The 16,368-nt window shown below is 38.7% G+C and overlaps 3 protein-coding genes across 11 annotated transcripts; 1 reads left to right on the forward strand and 2 right to left on the reverse strand.

Annotated features, from left to right (window-relative positions):
* Window positions 1-501: 501 nt before the first annotated feature.
* Window positions 502-5,911, reverse strand: LOC135649757 (3-oxoacyl-[acyl-carrier-protein] reductase 4-like). The gene is made up of 11 exons (XM_065168511.1): window positions 5,557-5,911; window positions 4,887-5,029; window positions 4,264-4,317; window positions 3,554-3,634; window positions 3,427-3,472; window positions 3,258-3,352; window positions 3,136-3,168; window positions 1,558-1,692; window positions 1,384-1,477; window positions 945-1,027; window positions 502-737 (listed from the first exon to the last, which is right to left on the reverse strand). Exons 1-11 carry the CDS (start codon window positions 5,729-5,731, stop codon window positions 705-707), a joined length of 972 nt encoding a protein of 323 aa, XP_065024583.1. The 5' UTR covers window positions 5,732-5,911; the 3' UTR covers window positions 502-704.
* Window positions 5,912-7,780: 1,869 nt separating this feature from the next.
* LOC103997194 (thymidylate kinase) lies at window positions 7,781-14,306 on the forward strand. 9 transcript variants are annotated; one of them, XR_010500937.1, is made up of 11 exons: window positions 7,804-7,894; window positions 8,117-8,185; window positions 9,182-9,448; window positions 9,546-9,761; window positions 10,759-11,094; window positions 11,800-11,911; window positions 11,993-12,052; window positions 12,879-12,983; window positions 13,592-13,757; window positions 13,882-13,984; window positions 14,059-14,306. XR_010500937.1 is itself a non-coding variant. In XM_065166004.1 (10 exons), the coding sequence occupies exons 4-9, from the start codon at window positions 9,700-9,702 to the stop codon at window positions 13,709-13,711; spliced, it is 795 nt and encodes a 264-aa protein (XP_065022076.1). In that variant the 5' UTR covers window positions 7,804-7,894; window positions 8,117-8,185; window positions 9,163-9,448; window positions 9,546-9,699; the 3' UTR covers window positions 13,712-13,757; window positions 13,882-14,306. The 9 variants fall into 9 exon arrangements, 8 of the variants coding, with proteins under 8 accessions (XP_065022080.1, XP_065022076.1, XP_065022075.1 ...); XM_065166004.1 differs by having other exon boundaries at window positions 9,163-9,448; window positions 13,882-14,306; XM_065166003.1 differs by having other exon boundaries at window positions 13,882-14,306.
* LOC135648367 (uncharacterized) lies at window positions 13,955-15,883 on the reverse strand. Its single transcript, XM_065166002.1, has 2 exons — window positions 14,936-15,883; window positions 13,955-14,089 (listed from the first exon to the last, which is right to left on the reverse strand). The coding sequence occupies exon 1, from the start codon at window positions 15,808-15,810 to the stop codon at window positions 14,971-14,973; it is 840 nt and encodes a 279-aa protein (XP_065022074.1). The 5' UTR covers window positions 15,811-15,883; the 3' UTR covers window positions 13,955-14,089; window positions 14,936-14,970.
* Between the last annotated feature and the right edge of the window lie 485 nt (window positions 15,884-16,368).

The following is a 16,368-nucleotide window of genomic DNA, read 5'->3' on the forward strand; positions in this document are numbered from 1 at the left end:
GGACAGACGCGTGGCTGCTTCCCGACCGATCTCGACGAGTCTTAACCTGATGATGCAAGGGGACAAACCATAGAAGCCAATCTTAAATAGGGACAATTAGGATCCAAAACACGCTCGTGGAACTGTTTGATAGCATCATGAGAATGTCTATTATAGATATTATGATTAACCAGTTGAATCAGACTTGAATTGCTTCACCATTAATGACATCAACAACTTATAAACCATCTCCAATTTCTTCCCACTTATAGACTAACTCGAACTCAATTTGTTGATGACAATGTTCGACAATAAGATTGTCACGCTAATAAAATAGCACAAACAATCAATGGAGGGATATTGCATCAAGCCAAGTGCTATGGAGAAGATGAAGATGATTGAAATATAAAGCATTCAATCTAAAAAAACTCTTTCTGAAAGAGCCTTAAGGCTCAACTATAAAGAAAAATTGTGTGAGCATGATATGATCATATCAAACATACGAGAAGAGAGGAACATCAATTATAATGCTTTGAAATAACTGAGTTCTTTAAAATCTTATTTCCAGGCAGTAGTTCAAGATTTAGCATTCAACAAAACGAAAAAAGGGAAACAACTGATAAAAAGGAAAGTTTGCATAGTTATCCAAAATCTAACATGCTAGTGAACATAGCAATCCAAATAAAGGTTAGAGGTTCTTCAAGACGGAAAAACTCATCCCATGTTTACATAACCATCCCGCCATCAATGGTAAAGACCTGCATTGTATCAGAGTAAATATTCTCAGAAAAAAATTGCAAAAATAATAATGGCTAAAAGCAGATCAGTGATGAAAGCCAATAAAATAAAACAAAATAAGGTTGCAAATATTTTTGTTAACTATCATAACTGTCAAAAGCATAAACCAAATCATCTCAGGAGAATCATACAACAGGCATCTGTTCATTAACTAAAATGGCATTTACCTGCCCGGTAATGTAACTCGATGCAGGATTAAGGGCCAAGAACTCCACTAAGCCAGCAACTTCTTCTGGTTGGCCATACCTCGCTGAAAAGTCATTTTAAATAATAACGTTCTTCTTATATACATAAATTATGACTTTCTGCAAAGTTTCTAGAGAAAAATGGAAGCAGTTTATAATCTAATCATAAGTAGCTCAGCCCAGAACAACCCAAGACCTCTAGGTTTACAGAGGTAGCCTGAAGCGTCAAACTGAAAGGGAAAATGGGAAGGCTAAAATGATTATCTTTGTAGTCTTGCCAAGTCAGGTAAATTTCTTCCAAGTGGAGAGTTGCAAGAAGAAATACATGTCCACAGACAATAGTGAAGTTTACAGCTGTTGACAGTCACTATAGAAGATCTGCTCAGTATGTTATTCCAAGAAGTTATATTTCCAATCTTACCTAATGGAATGGTCTGCAATATTTTCTTTTCGATGTCTTCTCCTAGTTTAGCAGTCATATCAGATGCAATGAACCCAGGAGCAACAGCATTAACCTAGGAAGTATCACCAAACAGTCATATAAAAGGAATTCACAAAATTAAATTGCAAGGTTTACAAAAGAGAATAAACTGACATTGATATTTCTGCTTGCATATTCTTTTGCAACAGTTTTAGTAAAACCAATCACCCCTGCCTTTGCAGCACTATAATTAGCTTGGCCAATGTTCCCCACTAGTCCAACAACAGATGCTATGTTGATGATCCTTCCCTGTCAGAAGCATATTGAACAAAAATTGCATCGAGTTTGAAGAATGATTTGGACAAAAAACAAAGGCATAAATCTGCTGGAGCAAATTGATTAACTGAATACGACAATCTGAGTACTTCATATATCGATGAGTCATTTTCCCGGACTGACTATATCTACTATCATGGAGATATAGACATATAGTATTTGGTAATAAAGCACAAATGATCAAAATTACTGGCCTCACGAACTTATTGATAGTATCTGCTTGCATAACAGGTGACTGGGAAAACTTCAGGTTGCAGACCGTTATGAATCTTGTTTCCAGAAATAATTCCTAGATATGTGGAATGATTTGGGCACTCGCTCTCAAGGTCCAGACTAATTCAAGAATACAATACCTATCTGGAGTAGTTTCTAAAAGAAGAAAGTAGTAGAAACAAAAGATTTTAAGTAATTATTAAGAAAATAAAAGTCAGGGAATCCATTGCCAGGAAAGATGTGAAAAGTGTGTTTAAGAGCCAACAAGATGAAATCAGGTTAGTTCAAAATTCGGTGCTTAGACTAAAACCTTTTACTTGAATATATTAAGTAGAGAGTATAGAAATAAAGTAATGGGAAAACTTAAGTAAACCATGAAAGCTTGTTAAAATTCCCTTTGCTAATAACTAACCCTAAACCATAATTTCTTGATAAGATTCAGTCAATCAAATTTGATGTGTACTTGAATTGACAACTGCATCCTAATTCAAGTTATCCCCTCTCTAATAGCAAACTATGATATAAGACCTTATGCAGCTCTAATATACCCATTATCACGAATATTTTCATGTGATCACATGAACATGATCTTAGTTACTTTACTGCAATGACAATAACTGGACAAACACTAGTTGTCCTTCTTTTCTTGCTATCATATTTTAACTTATAATAGAGAAACAAAAGACGACAAACAAGTCAAAAAAAGGTTTTCCGATGGTACTACACAGTATTTCATATTGATAAAATAAAATGAATTTGTCAATTATTCAATGAAGAAAAATCACCTAAAAATCTAAAATTCCATGAATTTCAAAAGAATATTGATTTCTTGATACTGACTTCAAACATATCCCTGCCTCTCAACCCTGCCCCACCATTATGAATAACCATGACAAAGTTATGGTTATGAACACATGATCTATAACATATAACAATTAGAACATCGAAATTTTCAAGCATCTCAAACAAATTAGGCAGTAGCTTTCTGTTAAGTATAGTTTACTTTAATTAGCACCAAAAAGAGCATCACGACAGACAAATCAACAAAGTTTCCTTTTCTGGATTTCCAAGATTTGCCATGAGCCAAAAAAGATTTTTTTAACGTTAACCCAACAAATTATGTAGATAACTTTTTTCTGGATCACAAATTAATCAACCACTATCTATTAACAAACCAATGCGAAAGAAATCCTTAGGCGGTACCTTTTTCTTCTTCAACATAATTTTGGCTGCTGCCTGCAGGAGAATTTATTGCACCAATGAAGATAAAAGATTCACCATCCAAAACTTGCAAAGTCAATTCCAGAAGGTACAAGAACACAAACCTGTGTGCAAAGGAAAACACCAGTAAGATTCAGGTCAATGACTTCCTGCCATTGTGATTTTTTCATTCTCATCAACAGAGTGTCCCGTGTAATTCCTGGAAGCATTAATGTTTGGTCTCCATTAGAAAATATTAGAAGCAAACAGATCAAGTAGTGAAATCCTAGGAACCTGCATTGTTGACTAAAATGTCAACCGTTCCCCATGTATCAACTGCCTGAAGAATCACATATGCCATAAAATCAGCCAAAGATTAGGTTTATAGATTTGTTGAATATATCCAATGTTCTTGACTAACAGTTTTTATCATAGATTCCACATCAGCTTCTTTGGAAACATCTCCACCAAAAGTAATGGCTTGACCACCGTATGCATCTATCTGCGAAGTACATCAAACATCAGGAATATGCAAACAATGCTAAAAAAAATTTGTTAAGTGCATTGTTAAAAAATTTATGCTGCTCGTTACTTTAGAAACAGTACCCTAACCCTTTAAGAGTCATGTATCAATGTGTATCATCGTCATATTTCTGTGTAAAGATTAATTTTGATGACACACGAAATATGCACTCACCAGTCAGACCACATGCCAATACATTGTATGCCACATGCTGACTAACAATCGAACATTTTTCCCCAGTAGTATTCCAGGCTACATAATAACATAGTTGTACGTGGTTGTATATACCAACCACCAGTATTCATGGTGTATATACCAATCACCAGTATTCAGATCCTAATTTTCATTTATCACATACCAACCTGAAAAGTTTTTGCTGGTTGTATAACTTATATATAGAATGGATCTGAAACAAAACTAACAAGAGTTAAAATGATTTCTGAAGAAAAAAAAAAAAAGCTATTAAGAAGAAAATTTTGTTTGTTCGGCGCAAAGAAGCAAATGCGACAAATGATGAAGAAATTGGGAAACCCCAGACAATCATAGTGAACTTTCCTCTGAATTGAATAGAAAATAAAATTTGTAAAAGATAGGCAATATGGACCTACTTCTTTGGAGACTTCTTCAGCTTCCTTTGATGATCGTGCATAATTCACGAGAACCTGAATCAAACAGAGAATTATGCGATAGAAATTCAGAAAAGCTGTTCAGCATTAGAACTACAATATGAATTTTTGCATAGTTATATGAATTACACATTCATGACATTTACAATACAGTAGAGATAACTCAATGAACTTTTAAAGCCCATGAAACGATTTCTTTGGTACCTTACAAAGCATGACAATTGTCTTTTAACAGAAATGTAAGTTCTAGGTTCAAAGTCGCAGTACAGCAAAAGAAATGATCATTCAACATGTTGTCAAGATGTAGATATATCTCAACAAAAATTTCAAAATTCTGATATATATCAAAATAATATTTCAGTTTTTATTTTTGGCCCCATCCTAATTCCTGCTCTACAGCACCTAGGCCAATCCCTATTCTAGTCCTATGATCTTGGTAGAAACCTTGTATATGACAGACAATTATGACAATAACCTCGGATACAAGCTAACATGAGAAAGCGAGTTTGCTTGGTTGCATGAAGTTGGTCTATTACAGTAGAAAATAGAATGTCTGGTCTTAATAGTTAATTCTATCAGTAGGCACACATCTTATATCAACTGACCTTGCAACCAGCTTTGCCTAGTGTTAAAGCTATCGCTTTTCCTATACCTCTAGACGCTCCAGTAACAATGACAACAGGTGCTTCCACTTTTTGAGCCTCTGTAGTAATTGACTGTTCAACAGCTGCAACATACGTCCTTACACCTGTAAATGTCATTAATAGATGGACCACATGGTCATCATTAAAACTAGCTACTTGCAATGGAAGTATTAAGAAGAATAAGTAATAAAAAGCAGCTGTCAGAATTTGCTTATAAACAGATTTTTTTTCTATTAGAAATTATCATACTGAACTCGATTCCAAATCCGTTGATCAAAAACAAAAAGCACCGGAATATGGAATTGATGGAATGGCATTAGGCATTTAAAAGAAGAAGTTTTTTTTTTTTTGAACTAGAGCCAAAAAAATCAATTTTTTCTTGAAGTCCACGATAGCATCGTTTTGATCTATTCTTTTAATTGCCAAGTGTCGTAACTCATAACTTGTCAGATTGTTCTTTAACGAATGAAGAACGAAATTGAGACTTGTTAAAATTGATAATTATTCTTGAAAACCCTTAGGACACCATCATCTATTTAGCATTTTGCAGATGGACATGATCTAAATCACATCTCTAGAGTTATACACCTTTTTGGTTCTCCTAATCGGGTCGCAAGAAGGAAACGGTTACCAGAGAAGGCGACAGTTCTATCAGGTCTGGAGTTGGAGTTGAGGGACAGGGACCTGGCGACGAATCCATGCCTGGACATCGGAAGGAAGCTGTGGAGGTTCGCGGACCTCCGGAGAGGACCGGATCTGACGGGGATCAAAGAAAGGCCAGTGAAAACAATGGAAGACGCCGCCATCACAGATCTGGAGAGCGCCAGAAGGCGAAAAGAGAGACCGGATCCGTAGGGACGGATGGTTGCCAGAGAAATGGAGTAGGAATGAACTAAAAAGGCGAGGTCGCGTCGGAATTCTTGGAATCCCCGAAGGCGAAGGAGACGAGTTGGGGGTTTTGGAATGGGTTTGGGTGGGGTTCGACTCGAACCGTGAGGCGGTCGGCCCGTTTCGGGTGCTTCCTTTACGTCAAGATGCGCGAAAGATCTGATGTCTTAATCGACCACATCCGTTTGTCGAGTTTATTTAGACAAGCCTCACGTAATTGTCGAGCAGTCTGCGGGAGTACTCTCTTAAGAGCATTGTTATGTTATAGACACGATATAGTTGATAATGTCTTAAGAGCATTGTTATGTTAGCTGAGGATGATGAAAGTGCTATGGATATGATGTTAAAATATCAATCACCTAAATATCGATATGTCAATTATAAAATGCTTATGTGCTTACCACATGGTACTAGTCACTAATATCTAAGGAGCATCCTCACGTCAGTCATGTACAATAAAAGTGATGTAGATGTGACGCTGAAATATCGATCACTTAGACTATCGACTATCTATCGTTAAGGTGTCGACTATTTAGTACTGAAGTGTCGATCATTAATGATGATGTAACGTTGAGGTATCAATTATATAGCATCGAGATATTTACCACGTTATTATTTTTATACTAGGTATCAAACTAATGATGATGTAGATAATGTATTATTCGAATATGTATTCATTACATTCAATATTTTAACATCCAAAATAATAGTATAAAAAAAGTGTTTTTTTCAAAAAAAATATTCAAATATTTTAATTTCATTAAAAAAAATATTCTTTTATCTAAATAAATATTCTCTTTTAATATAATGATTAGAGCAACCAATACGACAAGATAGTCAAGATTGTGATTGCTATACATCTTTAAATATGGACCTTTCAAGATATCTATGGCAAAGATGGTGTAACTTGTTGGACGGATCTCAACCTCGACCCAAAGCTAGGGTCGCTAGAGCTCCCATCGCTCCCCTCGCTCGCCGAGCGACCCTTTTATCACTCTATATTTGCATTGGCATCAATGCAAATGCAAAGTGATGCTGCTTGCCAACTACATCGACGCCAACACAAACGTGTCATATGTTGTTTGAGCCAGGTCGATAGCCAAGGAAACCAAACAACTCGATCCAAGGGAGTCGGACCATGGTGTCCACGATGAAGCACGCTGCCTTGCATGAGCCGTATAAGTTGAAGAGCCGGAATCGATCAGGATAGACATTGCCCTATTGAGCACTAACTAGAGCTCATCCATGTCTTTGTTGTCGTGTGAGAGGCCATTAGAGCATAGGGCGAGCACAACTACGAACGAGTCGAGGGAGGAGGCAAAGCACTTCTTGCACATGGTGAAGAGCTTCGAGTGGGTGGGAGCGGACCACGAGAAGGAGGGGGTGGGTAGAGGCGTCTTCGACTATGGTGTGGTGGGAGAGGGATTTGGGGATTTCAAGACTTTGTTCCCAGGAGAATGGGGTGGTAGAGGTGTGGGGGGATGGGGAGTACCCACCATCTACGTCAACGCCAACGTAATTTGTGAGTGGTAATTACATCAACATTGATGCATAGTGACGATGTGGTCGACGATATATTCCTCATGGAGGCGGGTGGTGTTGGAGACAGTTAGACAATTGTGTCAATATCGATGCTAGTGATACTGTCGTTTGTTACTACCGATGTCGTTCGCTACCGAACGTTAAGATCATTTTTTTTATCCTTTATTTTTATATTTTTATCAATAAAACTAATATTACTACGACAAATAGATATAAATATTTTATTTTTATAATTATAAAAATATTAATATATATATTTTAAAAATATAAGAATCGAAATGTTAAAGATAACAAACTATATGCAATCAATAATTTAGTTGGATCGCTGGGTCTGCTCTCGAGAGTTGCGGCGCGGCGTTTAGGTCCGATTCCAACTTCTCCGAGTTCACCGAGTCGACCCATTGGGCTCATATAAAAGACAAAAGCGACAAAAAAGCCGAGGCGGTCTGCGCGGGAAGTCAGACGACGAGCGAGCCCTAGGGTTTCCGCTTCTGCCACTGACGACGTCACTGGCCGAGCGAAGCCGCCTCCTCTCGCTGGTACTGTTCTCTCCGTCCCTCTCCGCCCCTATCTGCTCCTTCCGTTTCCTCTTGTCTCTTCTACGTCTGTATCATCATAAGGTCTCCTACCCTCTCTGCTTCTCTTCTCTCCGCTTTTCGCCTTCACTATCCCGTCTCCTCCCCTCTCTCGTTATGTCTTATCTTCCCCTCTCTGATGATATATATGATGAAATCGCCAATTGTTTGCATTCACATGTTCAGATCTTGCGGTACCATTCAGCCTTCGTGTTGATTCTTGGATGGTGTTAGTGTTTTGACTTACCGAGAGAAGTACTTCCTTCCTGTGTCCTTCAGTTGTCTGAGTTGGTTCATTCAATTCCATTGTGTTTTAATTCAACAACTTCAAATATTCTGTTAATATCCTGTCAAGAGCTGGACTTATCTAAGTGAAGTAACTCAAATGCATACTAAGTGTTCCTTTTCTTATTATGTTTGCACACTTGTTCATGTACTAGTGCATATAATTGGTTTAGGCGAGTCATTTCATATAATCTCTAATGTGTAGTTCTATATTTGCCTCCGAGGTTTATCCATGTGCATAGCTTATAACACCTCTTATTGTGAAAAGGGTTATTGTATGCCTTTTATCTGTCATGGATCAGAAACTAAAAAACATGCATTTGATCGAGGTTAAAATATATTTAATTATTACAATAAAATATCATCATTGATGTGAATGACCACTCTTTGCCTTAAATTAGTATCATTCCTGAATCGAGCTACTTGAGTGGAGAGACCAATTGAACTGGTGTAAACCTGAAAGAAGAGCACACAAAGCAATGAAATTAGTATTCATTCTTACAAATAAGAGATTCTGCATTAACTTTAATAAAAATGCAATTATTAACTGAAGAATATACGGGAGTTACTAATATCAACGAAAGAATTGTATATAAATTTATTTATTTATGTGCATCTAACAATCCAAGTTTGCAACCCTTTTCAATCCTAGGTAGGAAAACTGAGTTTGACAACACCTCATGCTAGTGAATTGGTTATTAGTTATTACATATGACTTCCTTTTTCTTTTTTGCTTCTTGGCATTCATGCAACTAGCTTGTTTTCATTGCTCTCCATTATGCCTAAAACCATGCTACTTCATTCTGACTGGATCCTGATATTGATAACTATTTGCATTCATGTTTATGTATGTCATAGCGGACTGACTATTCTGGTTGTGTCTTGATATTGTGGTAGCATATTAGCACTGAGCACAGGCATGTGCCAAGACTGATGCTTGCATGTAGCTGTTAATGTTATATCCAGGTGACTGGAGTGGCAATGACTTATGTCGTATTATTGGTACATGATGAATTGGGTGCTTGAATACATGCTGCTAGATGATTATCAGCTTGCCCATGTTCCCTGGCAATGAACTCGCTGATTTTGAGATATAGCCATTAGATTCAAAATATATACAAGTTTCTTGCTGGAAATTTTGGTAGCTCACTAGTAATGTGAAAATTGGTACATTAGTGTTTTACATATGGTACCAGAAAAAACGTGTGCTGTCACAGGGTCACTTGCAAGCACGTAAGTCGACTACAACTTGGTTAAAATAAATTATGATATAGATCGGTGATGGCTTTTTATGCTCATCAAAAGGCAACTCTTCTTTCTGTGATGACAGGTTTTTCTTGGTCAACTAGCTTTGTTCTTCAGATGACATACTGCATCATTCTATTTTCTATGCTTGATGTTCTTGTATTAAGCTGAGATTTTCTCCAGTTGCAAAAGTTGTGACTAGGAGCAGAGATGCACATGTCTAGTTTTTGCAGTTGCAAATGATGTTTAAGGTCCGCTCTCAAGAAAGCAACATGCAAGTTTGTTGGCATGCACGCACCATGTATGTCACTGTGCATCTTGAGATATAGTTATGATTCTCCTAACTATTATGGAAGTTGCTAGATGTGGATTAATAATTGTTCTTAACACCAAAGCAGATCCAAATTCATTGGGCCTGAGTATACATGAAAAATATATATAAGTGAAAGATAAATTGTATGTTTTCAATTAATATGATTTTATATCTGATGAATGTAGTTCTGCTGTTGCACCTGAATTGTATGAACCTTCTTTTGGAACTGAGCCTGTGTTTATTTTATGAGTATGTGGCGAACAGGGAGATTGTAGTGGCCCTGTTCTAAGTGCACAATGCTCCTTTCTTTTTGGGCATTCAAGATCCCAAAGTTGGTCCTGCAGCTGTGCCATTTTATGTTATAAGTATTCTAACAGCATTGAGACCTAAGAAGTTAAATTTCTAACACTTTTAGTTAACCTTGGCTTATATAGGAAATAAAAGTATGCAGAACTGTGATTATGTGAGGTTTGTCAACTTTGTTGACACTACTTAATTTCATTCTTTGCTTGTATGAATTGTTATGAGGCATCACAAACTTCTTATTTGGTGATACTAAAATGGCAATCTGTTTTACTGATTTGAGGCTTAATCATGTCCAAAGAAAGTTAAATACACAATATTGTTGTTTCTTATACTCCTTACAACACCATTAGATTCAGTGAGATCTGAAGGCCTGTCATGTTATCAACATCTTTAGTTCTCTTTCACGAGAAAAATCATACATAACTGTTTATGTTAACCCGACCAGGTATTATAATTATAGGTTTTCTTTTTTATGAATCTTTTGGACCAATAATACGTTTATCCAAAAAGTTATAATCTTTATTTGATTGTCACACAAATCTGATTTTTAAATATTTATGGCACAGAGGTTTTTTGGAGCATGTGTTGCCAGCATGACATGGTATCTGGAGCAATAATCTCAGAATTTGATGAAGGCATGAAGTTTCCATAATTTTTGACAATTTGTTTTGACTTGCAGGAACTTTGGAAGAGTGGGTCCTCTAAGGCATCCAAAGATTTGTCCCTGTAGCCAAATCAGGAGCTCATTCAGGCAAATGCAGATGAACACTGCCCACAATGATAATTCACGAGGTTCCCTTATTGTTCTGGAAGGACTAGACCGCAGTGGGAAGACTTCACAATCTAATAGACTGGTCACATTCTTAAAGGAAAAAGGATTATCAGTTGAATTATGGCGGTTCCCTGACAGAAGTACTTCTACCGGCCAAATGATATCTGCATATCTTGCAAATGAATCACAATTAGATGATAGAGCAATACATTTGCTTTTTAGTGCAAATCGCTGGGAGAAAAGGTAACATATGCCTGATTTGCCGAGTACTTACAGTTTATTATGGTATGTATCACCTCCACTTTTGTTGTGACCCTTATTGTAGATATGAAGGTTCCTTATTGAACTAGTTTGATGCAAATCTATGTTTCTGCAGAATTTCAGTTTATCCATAGCTTTTGTGATCCATTGTTGACAAATTGATGTGGCAACTATTCAGTGATTAGATATGTTTGGCATGGCATACATCCTAGGATCTGAATGGGAGGAGTAATTTTGTTACTGAAAAATTCACCATGGTCTTGACATGTCCATCGGCAAATTCATTACATGGCATGGAATCTTGAAAATTAATTGTTGAGTTAAAGCTATCTTCTGCAGATAAGTCGGCCTTGTGTTATACTGGTCCATTTATGATGTGAACTATAATTACCTTACTCTATTTCTTAATCTGTTTTCTAACTATTGTATCTTCTTTTTGAAGCTGACGTGCATGTTTAATAAGTTCATAAGATACAATTTGTGAACCATTTCTGTCAAATATATAATCATTTAGCTGCAGTATCTGGAACTGTTTATATAGTTGCTATTTAGATGCTTCAGGAATATATAGCCATGATGAATATAAATGTATTGCTTCTGTCATTTTAATATCTGCCTTCAATTTTCATGCTTGAAGACAGTTATACATTTGCTTAAATGCATCTATGGTTGATTCCTTATTTGCAGATCACTAATGGAGAGCAAGGTAATGAGTGGAACCTCTCTTATTATTGATCGCTATTCATATTCTGGAGTAGCATTTTCTGCCGCAAAGGGGCTAGATGTAGAGTGGTGTAAGGTAAGTTTCCATGAAACCAAGGATCTGTATATCCAAACATTGAACCAGCTTACATTACAATATTGTATTCTATCTATGTAGGCTCCAGAAGTGGGACTGATAGCTCCAGATCTGGTTATATATCTTGATATATCTGCAGAGGTGGCTTATATATTTTTTGTATTTCATGTTTTTTTTACAATATTCAAGGAGTATTAATGGTCATTTGTCATAGTTGTAAAATACCATATTTTGAGAATTTCATGGACAGTTTCTTGTTGTGATGCTTAATCCTGTGATGAACACCTAATGGGAAATCAATCTAAATTGAATCATGTTATTGGAACAATGCAAATAATTCAAATCCTCATTAAGGTTTTGCCAAATGAATACGTGTTCATTATAGAGTACACACGCTGAAGAAGGCTCCATGAGAGCGCTGAGAAGATTATAATGAGCAATCAGACCGAGTTGCATCCTTTAAAAGTTAGTGTAGTATATATGAACAAGTCAAATGGAGGTAGTTGAGAGTTAGCTAATTAAGATGAACACCTTTGCTTTTTGAGAAGTCAAATTTAGACAAGTCGCTTTGAAAGCCTTTGCTACTTGACAAAAGATAGTGTTTTTCTTGTTCTCATTGAAAATTTAATATGTTTTACTTGTGCACTGTGTATGCCTATTTGCCTGAGAGCCTCATTTAGGCTTATCAGGGGTTATTACCTAGGACAGTGTTGCGAGATTGTGGTGGTTCTTTTGTTATGCCAACTAGTCATCATAGTGCTTGCTACAGGATCTTATCTATTATGCTATTCAGGTTGAATTATTAACTTATCTATGCTTTTGTTTTAAATATGCATTACACGGGAAAATATAAGTGCTTGCAGTTATCAAGCTCGATCATGAGGACAACATGTGCTTTTTCCTTCTTTATTATTGCTCAGCATTTAATGTTCATCATTCTGAAATCTGTAATTTGAATCCTATTCAGAAAGCGGCAGAAAGAGGAGGCTATGGCACTGAAAGGTATGAGCAGCTGGAATTCCAAAAGAAAGTTGCGGAGCATTATCGGACCCTTTATGATGCTTCTTGGAAGGTAGCATTCATTTCAGAAGTTTCTGTACTAAATGTAGTTATTTGATTCTACTGTTGCATTCTTTTTAATACACTGGTTCTGGTGTTAGATTTACCTGTTTCATAATGTTGTGTTAATAATAGCCCTTTAATACTTCTGATATTTTAGTTATAGCCAGTGTTGATCTACCATAATTGCCCATTTTCAGAATACACACATTGTTCAGATGATATGTTCTTTTTCTATCACCCAGACTAGGTTCATGCCCATTATAAGAATTTTGTTTAGTTTCAGCAATCCAGTTGTTCTAGAATGTTTTTTCTTTTGGTCTCGTCTATGTCTAGTAAAATCAAGTCAATATCATCGGGGTCGAGCATTCTTGACATAGATTTCTTGAGTGAAAAAAAGTTCAGCATAAATACAACAGATTTAGAGAACATGACAGTTGACTTTGTCCCAGTGAGCAAATATTTATGCACAGACTGCTTCAAATTTCATTTCTTGCAATTAATAATTTTTTATACTTTTTCTCTAAACAGACTGTTCTTGCAATATAATTTTGTCATCATCTATTCTGTATCTTACATTTGCTACAATATCCTGATGGCACTGACATGCTCAAGCTGCAGATTGTTGATGGTGGCCTCCCTGTGGAAACACTGGAGGAACAGATAAGAGAGATTGCGTTGGGTTGTATATTGACATGCCAAAAGGGCAAGCCACTCAGCAAACTCTGGCAGGCCAAATAGTTCTCTTTAATGGAAGTCTTCCTTCATAACGACCTGCATCCTGCAAGTATATATTTAGATTGTATCCCTTTTTTGGCTGTTCATATTCTATTCATTAATGCGATGATTATCTTGCCATACAAAATGGCTTTATCTCACATAATCATCGGACATATCTCGATTGCTTGCAGAGGCTTGTAACTGCATGTACGCTTCATCAGCTGATTTTTACGTTCTTGATGATGATTTCTTGGTCCTTCTCGGCCTTGCTGGTGCAGCAACTAAGATTTTCAGGTTCGTTTTATAGAAGTAATCTGTGTTGGAAAGCATGCACATCGACAGTAGATGATTCTTAGCTTTTGTTGTAGGCGAGTTGAAGACCCACGTTTGGTAATTTTCCTGTAGTCAACAGCTTTAAATAGTTCAGGGCTCGACTGTCATGGTTTATTTACCTGTAGGAGCAGTTATTATACAGCATGGGTGAGTTGTGATTGACCGAATACACTGTTTTTTCCTCTGAATTGTGATTGATATCCTCGTTAGCATTTTTTTTTTTCTCTTTCAAAGAACTTCTCGAAGTAGCATTCAATTTGTAAATGATAGTTTTTTGTTCAAACTTTCCCATAAGCACAGTAGGAAACTATTGTTCTTAGTGGGAGAAAGACCAACAACACCTACTTTTTTTATGTGAATCCATTCCAAATTTTATACTGGTCGGGTAGGTGGACAGGTGTTTAAATATTATAATAAAGATGCAGTTTCTAAATGTTATTTTTGTTATAGAATGAAATTGGGAAACCTGATGATTAAAATATAAAATTTGGAAAAATAGGCCAGCAATATTTAACATGTGGTGAAAGATTAATGGTGAGAAAAAAATGAATAAAAAGGATGAAAGAGAAAATAAATAATTAGAGAGATAAAGAGTGCGTGTGATAAAGAAAAACACTGACAATAAAAACAAGAGTGATATGATAATATAAAATGATGATTAGAGCGAGGAGTCAGCTCGCTTAAAATACATTTTATTCTTTTTCTTTTCGTAAAAAAAAAAAGGACTGAAACACCTATGATCAAATATGGTCGATGTCGGAGGTTCGATTCTATCCGACTGTTTTCGTTGAGCAACAAATCAACACAGTAGAAAAAAATCGGCGATTAAATAAGCTTGAGAAAACGTTGCGGAAGATGAACAAGTCGACGTGCGATTGTTGCAGAAATAAAAAACATGCCCCGAAAGCCAACCTATTTACGTATCATCTCTTCCTCCGCTGCCGCTACTAGCTGAGACTTAGGGCCGCCTTCACGTCCAGCCTCCACGCGCAAACGCCGCCGTCCAGCCTCCACACGTCGCATGGCGCCGCCAGCGACGACGGCGGAGGCGGCGATGGAGGCCCTTTCGTCCTCCTCAGTCGCCTCGCGTACCACACGCGCACCCAGCACGTGAACGCCCGGCACCTGCCCGCCGCCGGCAGCAGCCCCTGCGAAACCAGCCCCACCCTCACCTCCTCTTCTTTCTCCGCAGCTCCGCCTCCCTCTAAGGAGGAGCAGCGCTGAGCCGTACCCACCACCATCCTCCGGTACGCCTCGTTGATCCACGTCACCCGGTCCCACTCGTCGGACACGAACCCGGGGCACTCGTCTGCCGCCAGCGCGGCCGCCACCGCCTCGTCACTCCTCCAAGCGACCTCCCCCTCCCTCCACGCGTCCGTCTCCGTCACGCACTCCACCGTCACCCACGACCCTATCGCCCCGACCGGCGGCACCACGCGCGGAACCACCACGGCCGAAGGAGGAGAAGGGAAACTAGGAGACCGCTTCGGCGCCGCTTCCCGGTCGCCTTTCCTCTCCGGCGTCTCCGGTATCAGCGACAACGTCACGATCGTCGACGACGACGGCGACGGGTTCGCCTCCGCCTTCCTCGGCTTCCTCCCACTCGCGCCGGCGGCGGGATTAGCGGATCCCTTCCGTTTCGGCCTCCTGGGCGCGGCGGCCGTCTCCGCTGCGGCAGCTACGGCCGAAGGGGACCCGGCGGCAGGTTTGGGCGCTATAGGCCGGAAGCGGATCATTGCCCGGCCCACCTTCCGCGCGACGTCGGCGTCTCCGCCTCCGCCGTACATCGTAACACAGCAACCGCCTCTCCTCTCGATCTACTCCTCCCTACTATTTTATTTATTTCCCTCTTATTTACTTCCAGTAGCGATCAACGAGGAGACTAAATAGCGCGAGGGCGGCCGACACGTGTCCACGAGGCATCTCGCGCTCCCATTGGAGCCAGGCTACAGGTGGCGCGTCCAGAGGCAAAGAGCGCGTGAAGGTCGGGGTGGGGCCGTAGCGGGGTGGGAGGAGGGTCGTTCTCGCCAATGAGATGGTGCCAAGTTCTTCTCTTCGGATGTGGAACTCTAGACGTAGGGACGAAAGAACTGGACACGTGGACGTATGAGACGGGTCGTCCATTGTTGCCGTTACTGGGGGTTAGACAGAGACGGCTGGGTTGCCTCGCATCAATCGACGCCTTTGAGAATCGTGCCTTATCGTATCTCGACCAATGATCAGCTGCCGCATCGCTCACGAAGCTTAAAGCACACGACGTGGACGGTCAAATCCATTCTTCGTCTTTTGGTCGTGTGATCTCAAGATGTTGGCGAAGAAGACAATTAGCTAGCTATACTATGTAT

The sequence above is a fragment of the Musa acuminata genome, chromosome BXJ3-9 (genome assembly GCF_036884655.1).
Source record: "Musa acuminata AAA Group cultivar baxijiao chromosome BXJ3-9, Cavendish_Baxijiao_AAA, whole genome shotgun sequence".
Classification (NCBI taxonomy): domain Eukaryota; kingdom Viridiplantae; phylum Streptophyta; class Magnoliopsida; order Zingiberales; family Musaceae; genus Musa; species Musa acuminata.